Source organism: Delphinus delphis, chromosome 11 (genome assembly GCF_949987515.2).
Source record: "Delphinus delphis chromosome 11, mDelDel1.2, whole genome shotgun sequence".
Classification (NCBI taxonomy): domain Eukaryota; kingdom Metazoa; phylum Chordata; class Mammalia; order Artiodactyla; family Delphinidae; genus Delphinus; species Delphinus delphis.
This window is the reverse complement of record NC_082693.1, coordinates 38667659-38684298: the sequence shown is the minus strand read 5'-3', so window position 1 is coordinate 38684298 and position 16640 is coordinate 38667659. Positions and strand designations below refer to the sequence as shown.

General features: G+C 42.1%; 1 protein-coding gene across 1 annotated transcript; it reads left to right on the top strand.

The window, feature by feature from the left end:
* The first annotated feature begins 10806 nt into the window (after nucleotides 1-10806).
* On the top strand, nucleotides 10807-12513 carry LALBA (lactalbumin alpha). The gene is made up of 4 exons (XM_060025963.1): nucleotides 10807-10936; nucleotides 11261-11419; nucleotides 11897-11972; nucleotides 12453-12513. The coding sequence occupies exons 1-4, from the start codon at nucleotides 10807-10809 to the stop codon at nucleotides 12511-12513; spliced, it is 426 nt and encodes a 141-aa protein (XP_059881946.1).
* Nucleotides 12514-16640: the final 4127 nt, after the last annotated feature.

Below are 16640 nucleotides of genomic sequence, written 5' to 3'. Positions count from 1 at the left end.
TGTTGGAGGATATTTAATAAAAATAAAGTTTGGCTTTTGGAATTACTGATCATCCTATGTCATCCTTCATGAAGGGAGTTAGATAGCCAGGCCAACTGTCTTTCAAGACTAATTTTGGATCATGGCAATAAAAACATGTGAACAGCACATATACATTAAAATAACTCCATCACCAAAAATTTTTTTCCTTCCAGTTTTTTATATGCATTCTTTATATAGTTGTAATTATGATCATACATAAAATTTTAATCCTAATATTTCACCTAGCATTTTATTGTAAGCATTTTATATTATTTTTTAAAAATTTTACAGTTAAAAAAAATTTATTTATTATTTATTTATTTTTGGCTGCATTGGGTCTTCGTTGCTGTGTGTGGGCTTCTCATTGTGATGACTTTTCTTGTTGTGGAGCACGAGCTCTAGGAACATGGGCTTCAGTAGTTGTGGCATGCGGGCTCAGTAGTTGTGGCTTGTGGGCTCTAGAGCACAGGCTCAGCAGTTGTGGCACATGGGCTCAGTTGCTCCATGGCATGTGGGATCTTCCCAGACCAGGGCTTGAACCCGTGTCCCCTGCATTGACAGGTGGATTTCCAATCACTGCGCCACCAGGGAAGTCCCAGCATTTTGTATTATTTCTTCATTTAAAATAATCATACAATATTCATTATGTAGATACAGCACCATTTGCCGAACCATTTTTTCATTGAAACTTTGAGTCTATATATAGACCGTATATATTCCAACCCTCCACTAAGTGGGAGGGTCATTTATCTTCTTCTTATATATTTCTACTGATAAGAAGACAATATATTTTCGGGTATCTCATTTATTCAACAGATGTAGTTTTGAACCCCATGACATGTAGGGCATTATTGGTTGGTCAAGACACAGAATTTTCCTGTAGATAACTATGGTACATTATGGAATGGGATAACTGCCACAAAAGAGCTACATAGTTTGTTGAAATTATAGAGAAGGGAGTAAAGGAAATGAATGGATAGAGTGGAATGTGAACTAGACTTTAAAGGATAGCAAAAGTTTTAGAAAGTTAAAAATGAGGTTAAGTGTCTTCAGCTTCCACCTCTTAAAGAGTAGACTGGTACCAGATTAGGTCTCCTAATGTAAGCAATTACATATGGACACAATATATCAAGTATCTGTTTACAGCTATTGGAAAACATACAGCACAGGACTGTAACCCCTGAGAGAAGGGAAACCACTGAAGTGAGCTATGCCACCACCTTGGCTTTCTGTCTTCACACACTTTTGAGACCCAAGGTCAAAGAAGGGGCAAGGCAGGATTTTCTCGCTGAGTTGAAGAGACAGAGATCAGAGTTTGGGGAGGCAGAGATAGTTTGAATCTGTGGGCAGCAGAGGAGGGAGATATGCAGAGACAGAATTCTAGAAGCCTGTATATGGATACCCACAAGACTTTAGCTGCGTATTATTAGGGGTGTAAATTGAGTAACTACTCGAATTCACACAGAGTGGGAGATATTTAAGGTCTAATCAACCAGAGTGGAGACATCTCATTGAAAACTTGGAGCATTCAGTAGACACCTCAGAAAGGCTACACTGAATAGGGTTAAATTAGCCCAAGAATAAAGGCTAATCTTGACCTGCTTTCACAAAGTTTAAAAACAAGTCTTGGGCTCCCCTGGTGGCACAGTGGTTGAGAATCCACCTGCCAATGCAGGGGACACGGGTTCAAGCCCTGGTCTGGGAAGATCCCACATGCTGTGGAGCAACTAAGCCCGTGCGCCACAACTACTGAGCCTGTGTGTCTGGAGCCTGTGCTCCGCAACGGGAGAGGCCGCGACAGTGAGAGGCCCGTGCACTGCAATGAAGAGTGGCCCCCACTGGCCGCAACTAGAGAAAGCCCTCGCACAGAAATGAAGACCCAGCACAGCCAAATAAATAAATAAAATAAATTTATATATAAAAAAACAAGTCTTAAAAGATTAAACTGAACGTTAAGTATCCTGTCTACCAGTACAAAGCCAAAACTCTTTAAAGGAAGAAAACAAAACTCAGATGCTCAGTAACAGAACACCCATAATGTCCAACACCCAATAAAACAATTAGTAGAAATACAAAGAAGCAGAGAAATGTGACCGCTAGGCAGAGAAAAATGAGGCAATAAAGGACATCAGCAAGACTGCAGAATTGGAAACACCAGACCTTCCTTCACCCATGGAGACAAGGATTTAACAATATATGAACAAGTTGCTTTTGTTAGAAAATCAGAAACCAGCTAAGAGATTCCTGGATAGAGATCTTCCTGTTAGATTTTGGGAGTTCAGATTCTTTTTCTGCTTCAGCTACTAACTGGCTGCCCTCTTCGCCTTTCAATAAAATGATGAACTGAAACAACGTAAACAGAGTAATCCAGTGCTTTGCTTCATTAAAACTTGGCAGGTCCCAAGGGTATGGGAAACCCTGGTTCTCCTCAGGTTTGGTGAGTGGGTAAAATGTCCTTCCTCAACTCTCCTGCTGGTGATTCCATGAGACTAGCCTGCAGGTTTTTCCATCAGAGCTGGAGACAGAACTGCCCTGAGTGTTGAGACGGTGGCACCAAACTGCTCTCCAAATGCTTATGAAGAAAGGTATCTTCCATTCCTCATTTCTTCTTTTTTTTCAATTTATTTGTTTATTTATTTTTGGCTGTGTTGGGTCTTCATTGCTGCGTGCGGGCTTTTCTCTAGTTGCTGTGAGCAGGGGCTGCTCTTCGTTGTGGTGTGCAGGCTTCTCACTGCGGTGGCTTCTCTTGTTGTGGAGCACGGGCTCTAGGCGCAGGGGCTTCAGTAGTTGTGGCGCGCGGGCTTAGTTGCTCCGCGGCATGGGGGATCTTCCCGGACCAGGGATCGAACCCGTGTTCCCTGCATTGGCAGGTGGATTCTCAACCACTGTGCCACGAGGGAAGTCCCGATTCCTCATTTCTTATATCAGAGGAAGAACTGCGGATATTCGTTAAGAATAAGTCATTTGTGGTTTTCTGAAAGTGAACACCTCAGATTTGAAAGCTTATGCCAATTAGGTGCATTCCTGAAAATGGGTACAAACTGTTATGTCTAATCTTTTGAGGCCAGCAGACCGTAAACAGGGGTAAACAGAAAATAAATATTTCTATTTTTGGCCCGAAAGTGGTAAAAGCTATTTTGTGTTTAAAAAAGACAGAGAGAGGGAGAAATTTCTTCACCCCAGGCAAGCATGAAGCCCTGCAGGAAAATTCTTGCATTCATTCACCAGAGCATTTCTCCTCAGCATGGCTTGGCATGATTAAGGGAAACCTCCAACTCCTGACTTCTTCCTCGGGAGGGAATGGAATGGAACGCATATCCAGTGTTCTTTTTGTGGTGCTGCCAAGGGACTGGTTTCTGTCTTACCCAAGTCTAAGCACTGAGAGGAATGGGATGTCAGGTCGTAGAGAACAGAGGCAATCAAGGTGGCTTGGCCTAGAACCAGAATCTGCACAGACAGACACTAGGTGGAACTCCAATACCGCAACTTTCTACAGTACCAGAGAGGCTGAAGTATTGCAGTCAGACACAAGGAGGAGATCTTAAGTAGAAACTGGTAAGCCTCTTCATTAGGAGATGACATGTGCAAACCCAAAGAGCATGCATACCCAGAAAAGGCTTGAGAGATCTCCACATTCTCTAGCTGGGCTGATTGGAGAAGGTCCTCCCTGTGGAAACCAGACCACAAAGACTGAGAGAGGTAGCTGAGTTTTCAAATGCTTAAGTCGCAACAGAAAATAATGCAACACACAAAGAAACAGAAAAACATAGCCTATTCAAAGGAACAGATTAAACCTCCAGAAACCAACCCTAAAGAAATGGCAATATGTGAATGACCAGACAAAGAATTCAAAACAACTATCATAAGATGTTCATGAATTAAAAGAGAACACAGATGGACGACTAAATGAAATCAGGAAAATGATGCATGAATAAAATGAGAATACCAACACAGAGATAAAATTATAAAGAAGAACCGAACAGAAATTCTGGAACTGAAAAATACAATAACTGGATTGGAAAATGTACTAGAAGGACTCAACAGCAGACTTTACCAGGCAGAAGAAAGAATCAGCAAATTTAGGAGTTTTGAAATTACCGAGGCAGAGGAGCTAAAAGAAAAAAGAAAGAAGAAACATGAAGATAGCCTGAGGGACTTATGGGACACCATCAGGCAGAGCAACATATGCACTATGGGAGTCACAGAAGGAGGAAAAAGAGAGAAAGGGGCAGAGAGCCTATCTGAAGAAATAAGTGCTGAAAACTTCCTAAATCTGTGGAGAGAACTGGACATACAATTTCAAGAAGCTCAAAAAACTCCAAGTAGGATCAGTCTAAAGAGACCTACATTAAGACATATCATAACCAAACTGCCAAAAGTCACAAAGGGAGAATCTTGAAAGCAGTTAGAGAAAAGTGACTTGTCACATAAAAGGGAGCTCCTACTATATTATCATCCTATTTCTCAGGAGAAACCTCACAAGATAGAGGGAGTGGGATGATATAGTCAAAGTGCTAAAAGAAAAAACCTGCCAACCAGACAACTGTATCCAGCAAAACTGTCCTTCAAAAACAGAGAAATCAAGACTCTCCCAGATAAACAGAAACTGAAGGAGCTGATAACCACTAGACCGGCCCTACAAGAAATACGGAAGAAGGCCCTTCAAGTTGAAGCAAAAGGATGATAAACGGCAACACAAAGCCATACCAAAGCATAAAACTCTCTGGTAAAGGTAAATATATAGACAAAAACAGAATCCTATAGTATGGTAATGTAGGTGTGTAAATCATTTTCAAATCTGGTATAGAATTTAAAGAACAAAAGAATAAAAAGTCATTATAAATCTATGTTAGGAGATATACAATATAAAAGGGTCATTTTCTCTGACCACAGGAGAGTAAGTTAAAAATCAATAGCATTGCTCTTCCAGGCGGCGGGGAAAGAGGTGGCCCTGGCGGGTCCGCGCGGCCTTGGGGCCGGAGCCCGGGTCCCCGCCCGCCCCAGCGCCCGCCGCCGGCCGAGGCCCGCGCCCCGCGCCTCCCTCCTGGGTCGCGGTGGTCGGAGGTGCGCCCGGGTCTGCGGGACAGGCGGGCGCAGAGGTCGCTTGTGTGTGGCGGGTGGTGCGACGAGGTTCCGGTGCCTCCGCGGAGCATTGTGGGTCTGGGGCTGGGGCGCTGCGGCTTGCTATGTTCTCCGCACTTTCCCGGCTCTGAAGCCTCGAGAACACGGCTAGGCAGCAGTAGTTTAATGGGGAGTTTGCCTGCTGGGAACTAAGGGCCTGCTGGGGTCTCAGTTCTTTTTTTTTTTTTTTTGCGGTACGAGGGCCTCTCACTGTTGTGGCCTCTCCCGTTGCGGAGCACAGGCTCCAGAGGCGCAGGCTCAGCGGCCATGGCTCACGGGCCCAGCCGCTCCGCGGCATGTGGGATCCTCCCGGGCCGGGGCATGAACCCGCGTCCCCTGCATCGGCAGGCGGACTCTCAACCACTGCGCCACCAGGGAAGCCCTGGGGGTCTCAGTTCTTGGCGGGCCCCGGAACACGAGGTTGCCAGGCGTGTGACGGCAGCAGGTAGGAGTGAGCCGCTGGTGCAGTGATGAGCAGGAGAGGAAGGACGGCGGCTGTTGGCCTGTGAACCTAGGCAAGAATGACCAGCCAACACAACCCAGACCAAGGTCAGTGGGCCCAGCTCAGTCCTGTGCGGCTGGTCAGTGGAATAGACCTGCAGGTGTGGGTCTTGTCACTCTAGGACTGGCTTCAGGACAGATCCTGCTGATGAGGCCAGGGCACCGTCCTCAGTTCTCCAGGAGAGTGTGCTGGAGTGGAGTCGGTGGTGGGGAGCGAGGGGGGCGGGGGCGGGGGGGGGCGGGGGGGTGCCCGACTCAGCACTGCAACCACGCACGTCCAGTCTGCTGGCAAGGGCAGTGGGGAGCCAGGGAAAGTCATGGCCTTGGGAATGTCCTCTCATGAAAAAGAACCTGCAGGCTTATACAATAACTTTTGTGTGGAACCTTGGTGTGTTGAAAAGCAGTTCTGTGTGCTTTTCCCCCTTGCTGTGGATCAGCAGTGCTGAGGCAGCAGGCGTGATACAGAAGTGTGAGCAGAGACCGTCTGGAATCCCCAAACTCCAGGGAAACTAAAGGTGACAGCCAGCCTAGTGAAGAGGAGAGGAGTTGAGGGTGGGGGCGGTGGCTGCAGCCAGCAGGTGCCCCTCATCTCAGGGCCCTAATCCTGGCTCCAGCCAGCTGGCCAGGGGCGCTGCAAGGTCTTCTGGGCGAGCAGAGCCCACAGTCCTGAGCTGTTCTTTACTGTGTTTGGGTTATCTCCCGCCATCCAAGGGGAGAAATCTAGATGAGATTTAAGAATTAGTGCTTTACGAACGTGGATCTCATAGTTGAAACCTCAGAACACGTGTTTTCAGCACAAGGTTTCATAGTTGAAACCTCGGAACACGTGTTTTCAGCACAAGGTGTTAAAGTGAATGGAAGGATTCAACCCCTTTTCAAGGAGGGTGTCTCCATGTGGGCAGAACTAGAGAATAAATGGGTCTTGAATAAAAAAAAATATCAATAGCATTAAAATATCTAGGAACATCTCTAAATATTTAGAATTTAAGCAATATACTTAAAAAATTGAGATATAATTGACATGTAGCATTATATTAGTTTCAGGTGTACAACATAATAATTTGATATTTGTATATATTGCAAAATGATCGCCATGGTAAGTCTAGTTAATATTCATCACCACACATAATTACAAAAAATTGTTTTGTGTGTCATGAGAACTTTTAATATCTACTCTCTTAGCAACTTTCAAGTGTTCAGTACAGTATTATTAACTACAGCAACATATTGTTAAATAACTGAAGTGTAAAGGAAGACATCACAAGGGAAATTAGAATATATCAAAATGATGCAGTGAAAGCAGTGCTTAGAAGGAACTTTATATCTTTAAATGGTTATATAGGAAAAGAAAATTGTAAAATTTTAATCTAAGCTTACACCTCGAGAAGCTAGATAAAGAAGAGCAAGGTAAACTTAAAGAAATAGAACAAAGGAAATACTGGAATACAAAATGAAATAGTGGAAATCAATGAAATACAAAAGGAACCAATAATAGAGAAAAATCAACAAAGCAAAAAATTAGATCTTTGACAAATCAATAAAGTTGATAAATATTCAGCTAGATTGATTAAAAACAGATTAAGCACAAATTATTAATATGAAAGAAGAGGAATCACTGCAGATCCTTAAAATATTAATGGAATAAAAAGGTAGTATTATGAACAAACTTATGCCAATAAATTTGACAATTTAAATGAAATGGAAAAATTATTTGAAAGATACCAGTGACCAAAACTGGCACAAGAATTAATAAAAATCGGAATAGCTGTATATCTACAAAATAATTAAATTCACAATTGAAAACCTTCCCACTATGAAAACTCCAGACGCAGATTAGTTCACTGGTGAATTCTATAAAACTCTAAGTAAGAAATAATAAATAATACTGGCCCTTCAGATACTCTCTCAGAAACTAGAGGAGGAGGGAACACTTTATAACTTTTTTTGTGAGACCAGAATAATCCTAATATCAAAACCTAACAGAGACATTATAGAAGAAAATCACAGATCAATGTACCTTATGAACATAGACACAAAAATCCTCAATAGAATTTTAGCAAAATAATTCCAGCAACATACAAATATGCTTATGTGCCATGAGCAAGTGTGGTTTATTTCAGGAATGCACAATTTGTTTAATATTCAAAAATTCATCAGTGTTATTCAGAGGAGGAGGGAATTCCCTGGCCGTCCAGTGGTTAGGACTCCATGCTTCCACTATAGGAGGCAAAGTAAGAGGTATAGAAATAGATGGACACATACATTTTCAATTGATTTTTGATAAAGATGCCAAGGTAATTCATTGGGGAGAAGAGAGTTTGTCATTTCAGCAAATGTTCTAGAACAACTGGGTATATATAAAAAAACTTATAGAACAACTGTCCATATTGGGGAAAAAAACAACAAAACCAAACCAAACCCTGACTCCTATCTCAAACCATACACAAAAATTAACTCAAAGGTATTATAGATCTAACTGAAAAATATAAAATGATAACACTTCTGGAGAAAAACATAGGAGAAAATCTTGGTGACTTGGAGTATGTAGGCAAAAATTTCTAAGTTGGGCTATAAAAGGCATTAAATAAAAAAGAAAAGTGATAAATTGGATTTGATCAAAATAAAAAAACTTTTATTCAAATTACTCTATTAAGAAAATAAAAAGGCAAGCCATAGATTGAGTGAAAATATTTACAATAAATATATCTGAAGAAGAACTTGGATCTAGTATATACCAAAAAGTCTTCCAACTTAATTAGAAGACAATGTAAAAAAAAGTGGGCAAAAGATATGAACAGGAACTTTAGAAAAGGAGGCTTAAGATTGGCCAATTGTTACATAGTCAATATTTTATGATAACTTTGTATGAAATATAACCTATAAAAATATTGAATTAACTATGTTGTACACCTGAAACTAATATAATATTGTAAGTCAACTATATTTCAATAAAAAAATCATATAGTAAAAAAACCCTATAATACCCAAAAGACAACCTTTAGAATGGGAGAAAATATTTGCAAATGAAGCAAGTGACAAGGGATTAATCTCCAAAATTTACAAGAAGCTCATGTAGCTCAATATCAAAAAAACAAACAACCCAATCCAAAAATGGGCAGAAGACCTAAATAGACATTTCTCCAAAGAAGACATACAGATGGCCAACAAACATATGAAAGGATGCTTAACATCACTAATCATTAGAGAAATGCAAATGAAAAGTGCAGTGAGGTATTACTTCACACCAGTCAGAATGGCCATCATTAAAAAATCAACAAACAATAAATGCTGGAGAAGGTGTGGAGGAAATAGAACCCTCTTGCACTGTTGGTGGGAATGTAAATTGATACAGCCACTATGGAGAACAGTATAGAGGTTCCTAAAAAACTAAAAATAGAACTACCATATGATCCAGCAATCCCACTACTGGGCATATACCCTGAGAAAACCATAATTCAAAAAGAGTCATGTACCACAATGTTCATTGCAGCTCTATTTACAATAGCCCAGAGATGGAAACAACCTAAGTGTCCATCATCGGATGAATGGATAAAGAAGATGTGGCACATATATACAACGGAAAATTACTCAGCCATAAAAAGAAACTAAACTGAGTTATTTGTAGTGAGGTGGATGGACCTAGAGTCTGTCATACAGAGTGAAGTAAGTCAGAAAGAAAAAAAACAAATACTGTGTGTTAACACATATATATGGAATCTAAAAACAAAAAACAAAAAAACGGTTCTGATGAGCCTAGGGGAGGGACAGGAATAAAGACACATACATAGAGAATGGACTGAGGACACAGGGAGGGGGAAGGATAAGCTGGGACGAAGTGAGAGAGTAGCATTGACATATATACACTACCAAATGTAGAATAGGTAGCTAGTGGGAAGCAATGTATCGCACAGGGAGATCAGCTGGTGCTTTGTGACCACCTAGAAGGTGGATTAAGGAGGGTGGGAGGGAGACACAAGAGGGAGGGGATATGGGGATATATGTATACCTATAGCTGTTTCCATTTGTTATACAGCAGAAACTAACACAACATTGTAAAGCAGTTATACTCGAATAAAGATGTTAAAAAAAAAAAGAAATCAGGTTTAGACATTGAGGTAGAGAGAATGACCCCCTGCATGAAGGAAGCTAACAGCTATTGGCACCGTGACGTGAAGCTTGATGCCAGCAAGTCGAAGGAATCATCAGAACTAGTATCCTAAACTCTACTGCTCAAGGACACTGATTCGAAAGCTCAGATCCAGAATCTTGTTTTATAGGCTCTAGATATATACTACTCCAACCTTCAAGTGCTGGAAGTCCAATCTTCCCACTGGCTTGGGTCACTCTTTTTTTAACCTTCTGTGGCCAACTCTGAAGCTGTCTACAAGTTTATGTGTTTATGAACAAGTCTGTTACAAGTTATTACTTTTAGGTTTACAATTTAGTGGTAGTGGTGGTTGGATGTGGGGAGGCTGATAATAGCTCATAGGGTAGCTGTCACACACACTTTTCAAGTTCTCCATTTTCATGACATAGGAAGTCTCTGGGTCCACGTTATATCTGATTCTCAGTCTATGTTGCCATATTCTATCTCTATTCCTGAGCCCTCAGCCACGAACTGGCATATCAAGGAATTCTTCCTTTGTTTCATGCCTGGGCCGACTGGGCAAGTGGCAGCTCTGATCTTGGAACCATGACAAGTGATGATATACACTCCTTTCCCAAATTCTGTATTTCTCTAAGGAGAAGGGGGAGTTGGCCATGGACCCTTTTTGTGTTTTCGAATTGCTTCACTCGTATTACCCCTGAGGCCTCTTTTGTTCCTGAAGTAGGTTGGGGACATCCTGCTTCCTAGAACCAACACTACAAGAAATAAAGGTATAAACAAAGCCAAATGGGAAACAGGATCATGCTTGTAACTCTCTCTGGACAGGTAACAATACCTAGTATGGTCTAGAGATTCTGGGAAGGAAGGGAATAATGGGGTGAAATTACGAAGGCAGCTGGCAGGCTAAATGTTTCTTTGTTGGCATGACCAGTCTCTCTTCATCCTCTTCCTGGATGTAGGGCTTGATGCCGGGACCCCTGAGGCTTTCTCCACAAATAAAAGGAGGTGAAGCTGTGTGGTGACCCCATTTCAGAATCTTGGGAGCAGCCAAAACGATGTCCTTTGTCTCTCTGCTCTTGGTGGGCATCCTGTTCCATGCCGTTCAGGCCGAACAATTGACAAAATGTGAGTTGTTCCAGAGGCTGAAAGACCTGGATGGCTATGGAGGCGTCACTTTGCCTGAATGTGAGTTCCCTGCTATCTTGCTTTGTTCCACACTTCATCTTCTTCTGTCTTCCCCACCCTTCTCTTCCTCCTCTTTTTTTCTCTACTTTTAACTCAATTATCTAATAATCCTCTTATCTGCTCATCTGTTTACTCTTTTATTACATTTATTCACCTATCTCTCCTTTCTCCCATTGTCTGATTGGTTTTTGGAACTCTTAATCTTATCAAGATACTCTGTGGTCGGCCGTATTTGGAGATTGGCTGGAGAGCCTTTTTCTGTCTGTCCACATTTATGCTATATGCGGACATCCCTGTGATATCTCTTTTTCATCTTTCTTTCAGGGGTCTGTACCGTATTTCATACTAGTGGGTGTGACACACAAACCATAGTAAATAACAATGACAGCACAGAATATGGACTTTTCCAGATCAATAATAAAATTTGGTGCAGAGACAACCAGATCCCTCACTCAAGGGACATCTGTGGCATCTCCTGTGACAGTGAGTGACCACTTTTACCATGTTCCTGTGTTTTATTGGAGCCTATTCCTGGGATAATCTCCTTTTTTGGCGTCAAGCACACCTCTAACTTCACTGCCTTGGACGCCACATCAACTGTGGGACTTCAACTGATAGTACTGAGTAAGAGGCTGTTAGAATTTTTCATTATCACCAAATCCCCAGACAGTCCCTTAAAGTTCACGCGTAGATGATTTGAACTGTTTGGGGATCTTGAAGTCTAGTACCCTGCATTTTCAGAGTAAATCAGTTGATGAAGTTGATAATTCTTCTAGAGATGCCCCCAGAGAAGCGAAGGGAGTCCTTACCTAGGGGGAGGCATTATTGTACTGGATTTATCATATAGAAAGGCAACAGGCATAAGCCTCTAGACCAAAGAAGGACCAGGCAAGAGGGGAACTCACTACCTTTCTGGGTAATACTTAGCTCTCTCATTTTTCCCCCTGTAACTCCTGCCAGAGTTCCTGGATGATGACCTTACTGATGACATTATGTGTGTCAAGAAGATTCTGGATAATGTAGGAATTAACTACTGGTGAGTCCCCATTCTGTTTTCTACTTTACCCTTCTCCTCCTTCTTCTCACCCCTTTAGTCCCAGCATCATCCCCCTTTCTCTCTGTTTCCTGGTATTTAAGCTGGAATGTAGTCTTCAAAACAAAACTCATCCAACAGACTCAGGTTTTCAGCTTTCAAGCCTCACTCACTCCACTCCTGTTTAGCAATTTTGCTAACAAGTGTTCCCTAATAGAGGGCTGACACCCAGGCTTTCCTTCACCTGGATTTGAATATTTAATTCTAAAGCAAGCCCTTTGTACCACTGCCCTACAATTTTCTTGGAGTTAAAAAAAGTGGACCTTACTCCACTAGGTGGCTCAGTGTCCCTTGGCATCTGGCTAGGAAAGTGTAATTTTCACCCATACTCTTCCACCTCGTCCCTCCTGGGGATAAAGCTAGATGGAAGTTTGAACTAAGATCCGGCCAGTCAACTTGCCTTGTCTCTTTCTTCATGATCAGGTTGGCCCATAAAGCACTCTGTTTTGAGAAGCTGGATCAGTGGCGCTGCGAGAAGTGGTGAACACCTGCTGTCTTTGCTGCTTCTGCCCTTTTTATGTTCCTGGAACTCCTCTCCCCTATGGCTACCTCGTTTTGCTTCTTTGTACCCCCTTGAAGCTAATTTGTCTCTGAGCCCTGAGCCCTGTAGTGACACCATTGGGCTATTGCAAGGACTGTTCTCCAGGGATGAGTGACTGGTGCTCTGGACTTTTGACCCTTGCTCAGTGCCCCCAGTGGCACTTTCATTACAACGGTGGATTCTACCTCTATCCTGAATAAAGGGCCTGATTTTGAGTGGCTGGCTGTATTTTCTTCCTGGAGGGAGAGGGAGGAAATAGGGTGAGTAGGTGGACATGGCCATGGGTCATAGCCACCTTCATCTCTGCTAAAGAGGAAATAGGCTGAACTTATAATAACTCAAAGGTACAGATTACTTTCTGTATCAGTTCAATTCAACGAACATTTATTGATCACCTAGCGTATTAAAAAACTGTGGAGGGGTACTACATTTGGCTAAAAGCATCTGTTGCCTCAAGGACTCGTAGGAAAGATAAGAGAAACATTAATACATAATTATAATACAAGAAAGAGTGTCATAAGTATCATGAGAGAGGTTAGAAATGTGCCCTGAGTATTCATAAGAGGAAAGATAATTTATATTTGGTGGAGGGCTGTGGGGAAAGGGCTCAAGGAAAGATTCATGACAGAAGCGACATTTAAGCTTGTTTGAAGTTGGGATTTTGACAGATAGAGATGTAGGGTGGGAAAAGAACAGCAAGGGCAGGGGCTCCAAGAATCTGAAATGGGTGACTTGAGGGGGGTTGAGGTATTTCTTTACCCCTGAGATAATGAAATACCTTTCACAAATTGCTGTGAGAGGAACTCTTTCTAAAAACAATAGATGAGAACAGCTCAGCAATTGAAGATTCAATCTGGACACCTGGGGCCTTTTTGTTGGGACCCTGCACTCCATTACCTCTTCTTGCGGCTTCTCTTTAAGGAGGAATTTTGCAGAACTGTATTCTAATTTGATTATGAGAAATGTGAAAGAAGGAGAGCCAGGAGATTTGATTCCTAAAGTCTGTTTCTGTTTCTCCTTGATGGTCCAAAGCTGGGTAAGTCATCTCTGTCTCTGGGGCTCAATTTCCTCATCTTTAAATGACAATTTTAGTCTAGTAATTTTTCTGAGATCTCTTCCTGCTTTGAGAATCCAACATTCTAAGACTCCAATTTGAATTACCCCATTTCTGTATTAGCTAAGTTATATCTTCTAATTCCCTCCTCCTACCTTCTATACCCACTGGGGCTTTAGGCATTCAGACCATATTTCTCTTGTCCCAGAGACCAGCAGCTCCCAAATGAATCCCCCATGGCCTGTTTAGGGACCTATAGGGCCAGGCAAGGGGTGGACAGGCCATCCCTCTCCTATACTTAATGAAAACAAACTCTCAGGAAATAACTTGGTATTCATCATATGATTTTAGTCTGAATTTGAACACAATGTGACACATCTCCCAGGGGTATTGCATGCTATTCCCTCCCTAATTATGGGACAGAAGGCTTTTCCCCAAGTCTACAGGGTTTTAGGAATAACCCCTGTGCATGGTGGTGTGTGGGAGGGCAGGATTGAAGGGCCACTCCTCCCACTGATCTCACACATCTACTTACTACTTTGCCTCAGTTACACCCTCAGGAAGGCATATGCTCTGGAAAATATAAGGGACCAACTCCACCAAGTGGGCAGAGCAGAAATGCAACTAAAGCTGGGACTGTTTTGCTCCGCTCCATAGCCCTGGCCTTCATTCTGTAGAGAAATATCCTGATCTTGGAAATTTCACCTGTGAATGTACCATATATGAGGCCATGATTTTCAGAGGGTTTTGCTGAAGGAAACTGACAATTGCAGAGAGGATTTTAGCCTGAGGGTCAAAGGATCAAGAACAGGTAGAAGCTAGGGAGCTGGCATGGATGTGGTCTTGACTGATGAAGACCTCTCTGCCTTTGGGTGGAAGCAGGACAGAAAGCTGCTTTTGTTCTCTTTCAGAGAACCCTCTTGGGAGCTGAATGGGACGTGGGGTGGTCGCTGAGCATTTGTTCTGCTTTTTCTAACTCCTTCTCCTTCCTCTAGTCCTGGAAAAAGTCCTGAACCAGGCAGGGATCGGAAGTGGCCCAGACTAAGGTGGGTGGTGGAGAGACTCAGGGCGGGGGCTGTCAGAGTGCACACATTTCACCGAGCTCTGTGTGAGGAGGACCCTGGATGGTGTCCCAAAATATGGACTCTTTTTCTCTCTTTCTATCCTGATCTCTCCTCCACGCTACTTTCCTCTGTCATCTATATTGTCATGAAGGCAGGAATTTTACTGGACAAAATTGTTTCTTTTCATATGTTCTTTTTCTCACCCCCTCCTTCTCTCTCATTCATTCTTTTTTTTCCCACACTAATTGAGAGCATATTAAGTGACAGGACAAACTAGACACTGGGGATACAGAATCTGTTAGGGGTCTCAAGACTTACACTTTAGAGGAGAATACTCCCTCCTATTTCCTAGAATCATGCAACAGAAAGGACTCTCCAGACAGATCCATCGTTCATTCCTGCATTCACTCCTTAATCAACAAATAGTTATTGAGGATTTACTATTTGCTATGTTCTATTTAGGTGTTACTTGTTAAGAACAAAGACAGCAGGAGACACACTTATTTTATTTCATTTCTTTCTAAGTTACTCTGGAGCTGTAACTTGCCGGAGATTTTTTGGTATGGGAACAAAGGAGGAATTGGGTCTCAGTACTAAGAAGGGACTGTCCCAGAATTAAGTGGGATATTTGCTAGTGGTCAGATAGGTTGATTTACACTTTGTGCATAGACAAAGTAAAAAAGTGCAGGACAGGCAAAAGGGGAGGGGTAGAAAGGACAAGAAATGAGAGGAAAAAGCAATAGCTGTGGAAATGGCTGGTGAAGCTGTGAAGATTTTCTTCACTTTTTTCTCCCAGTTTTATAGAGTTATTAGCAAAAGTCTAATTCTGCCACCCAATGGCAGTTACTGGTATTTTGAATTAGAAAACTAGGCTGTGACTAAGTGCAACCCACTTCAGACACAATTACTAGCATGCTCTTAAGCTGTGGTGGAAATAGCTCATATGGCTGAAGGACAATGAATTACCAAGATATATATTTTGATATGAGTGATTTAAGAAAGACATTCATATAAAGAGAGAGCTGAACAACACAATTCCTTGATAAAATGTAAGTGTTATACTTCGGAATATGCTGAGATGGAGTGTGTGTGTCATATCCATGAGTAGGTAGCCTCTCTCTATCTGTAGGATCGATGACAGAACGCTCACTCATGCTTGTGAATGATCTGACTCTTATGACTCCCTTCTTGCTGAAGTGTAACAGGCTGCTTGCTCCACCATTGGGAGCTCAAGTATGGAAAAATGACATTTTGTATGGAAGTCTGCTGCTATTTGCCTAGCAGACAGTAAATTCCTAGTTGAAAAAGGCAAAAGTATTCTGCACGATGGGCTGAACTGAAAGCAATTCATGTAGCAATACGAAAGTAATTTTGCTCTAGAACAAAGTCCTAATTCATATAAAATGCTACATACAAAAGTCAGGATATCACAGACTATTAGGCCATAGCCAATGGCCCAATGGTCTAGCTAATAAATGTTTGATGGGTGAACAATGAAAGAATACTGTGTGTGAAGAACACAGTTGTGGCAGGCCTATGGAATTTCAGGAGGAAAATTAAAGTACATCATAGGGGTGCTCAACAAAAGAACCCAATTACTGGCTCAGAGGAGAACCAGAATGCCAAGGTGGTGACTTGGTCGACTGTTTGCAGGTAGCCACCTGGATACATGATATGAGCAGTCATGGAAGTGTCCAAGCCATGCAACAATGTTTGTTACAAAAACATATTCCATTGTCATCCACCAAAGTCACTGCTGTGGAAGTTACTAATGTAATTTCCTGGATGATAATAGGAGAAAAATGACCCAAAATTGGTCTTGGGGAGAATCTCCCAAGATTGCTAAAAGGTGGTTGACATGGGGCCACTGCCAGTGTTTCTGAAGGATTCAAAAGAATTTCAATAAAAATAGGGACTTACTTCTCTTTGGTCTTTGCTTACTCTTTAACTGA

What these genes read in the sequence shown, in the direction of transcription:
- LALBA (XM_060025963.1), top strand. Translation starts at nt 10,807, where the DNA reads ATGTCCTTTGTCTCTCTGCTCTTGGTGGGCATCCTGTTCCATGCCGTT. An exon ending in AGGCGTCACTTTGCCTGAAT is followed by an intron (nt 10,937 to 11,260) that starts GTGAGTTCCCTG and finishes TCTTTCTTTCAG; the next exon opens with GGGTCTGTACCGTATTTCAT. An exon ending in AATGTAGGAATTAACTACTG is followed by an intron (nt 11,973 to 12,452) that starts GTGAGTCCCCAT and finishes CTTCATGATCAG; the next exon opens with GTTGGCCCATAAAGCACTCT.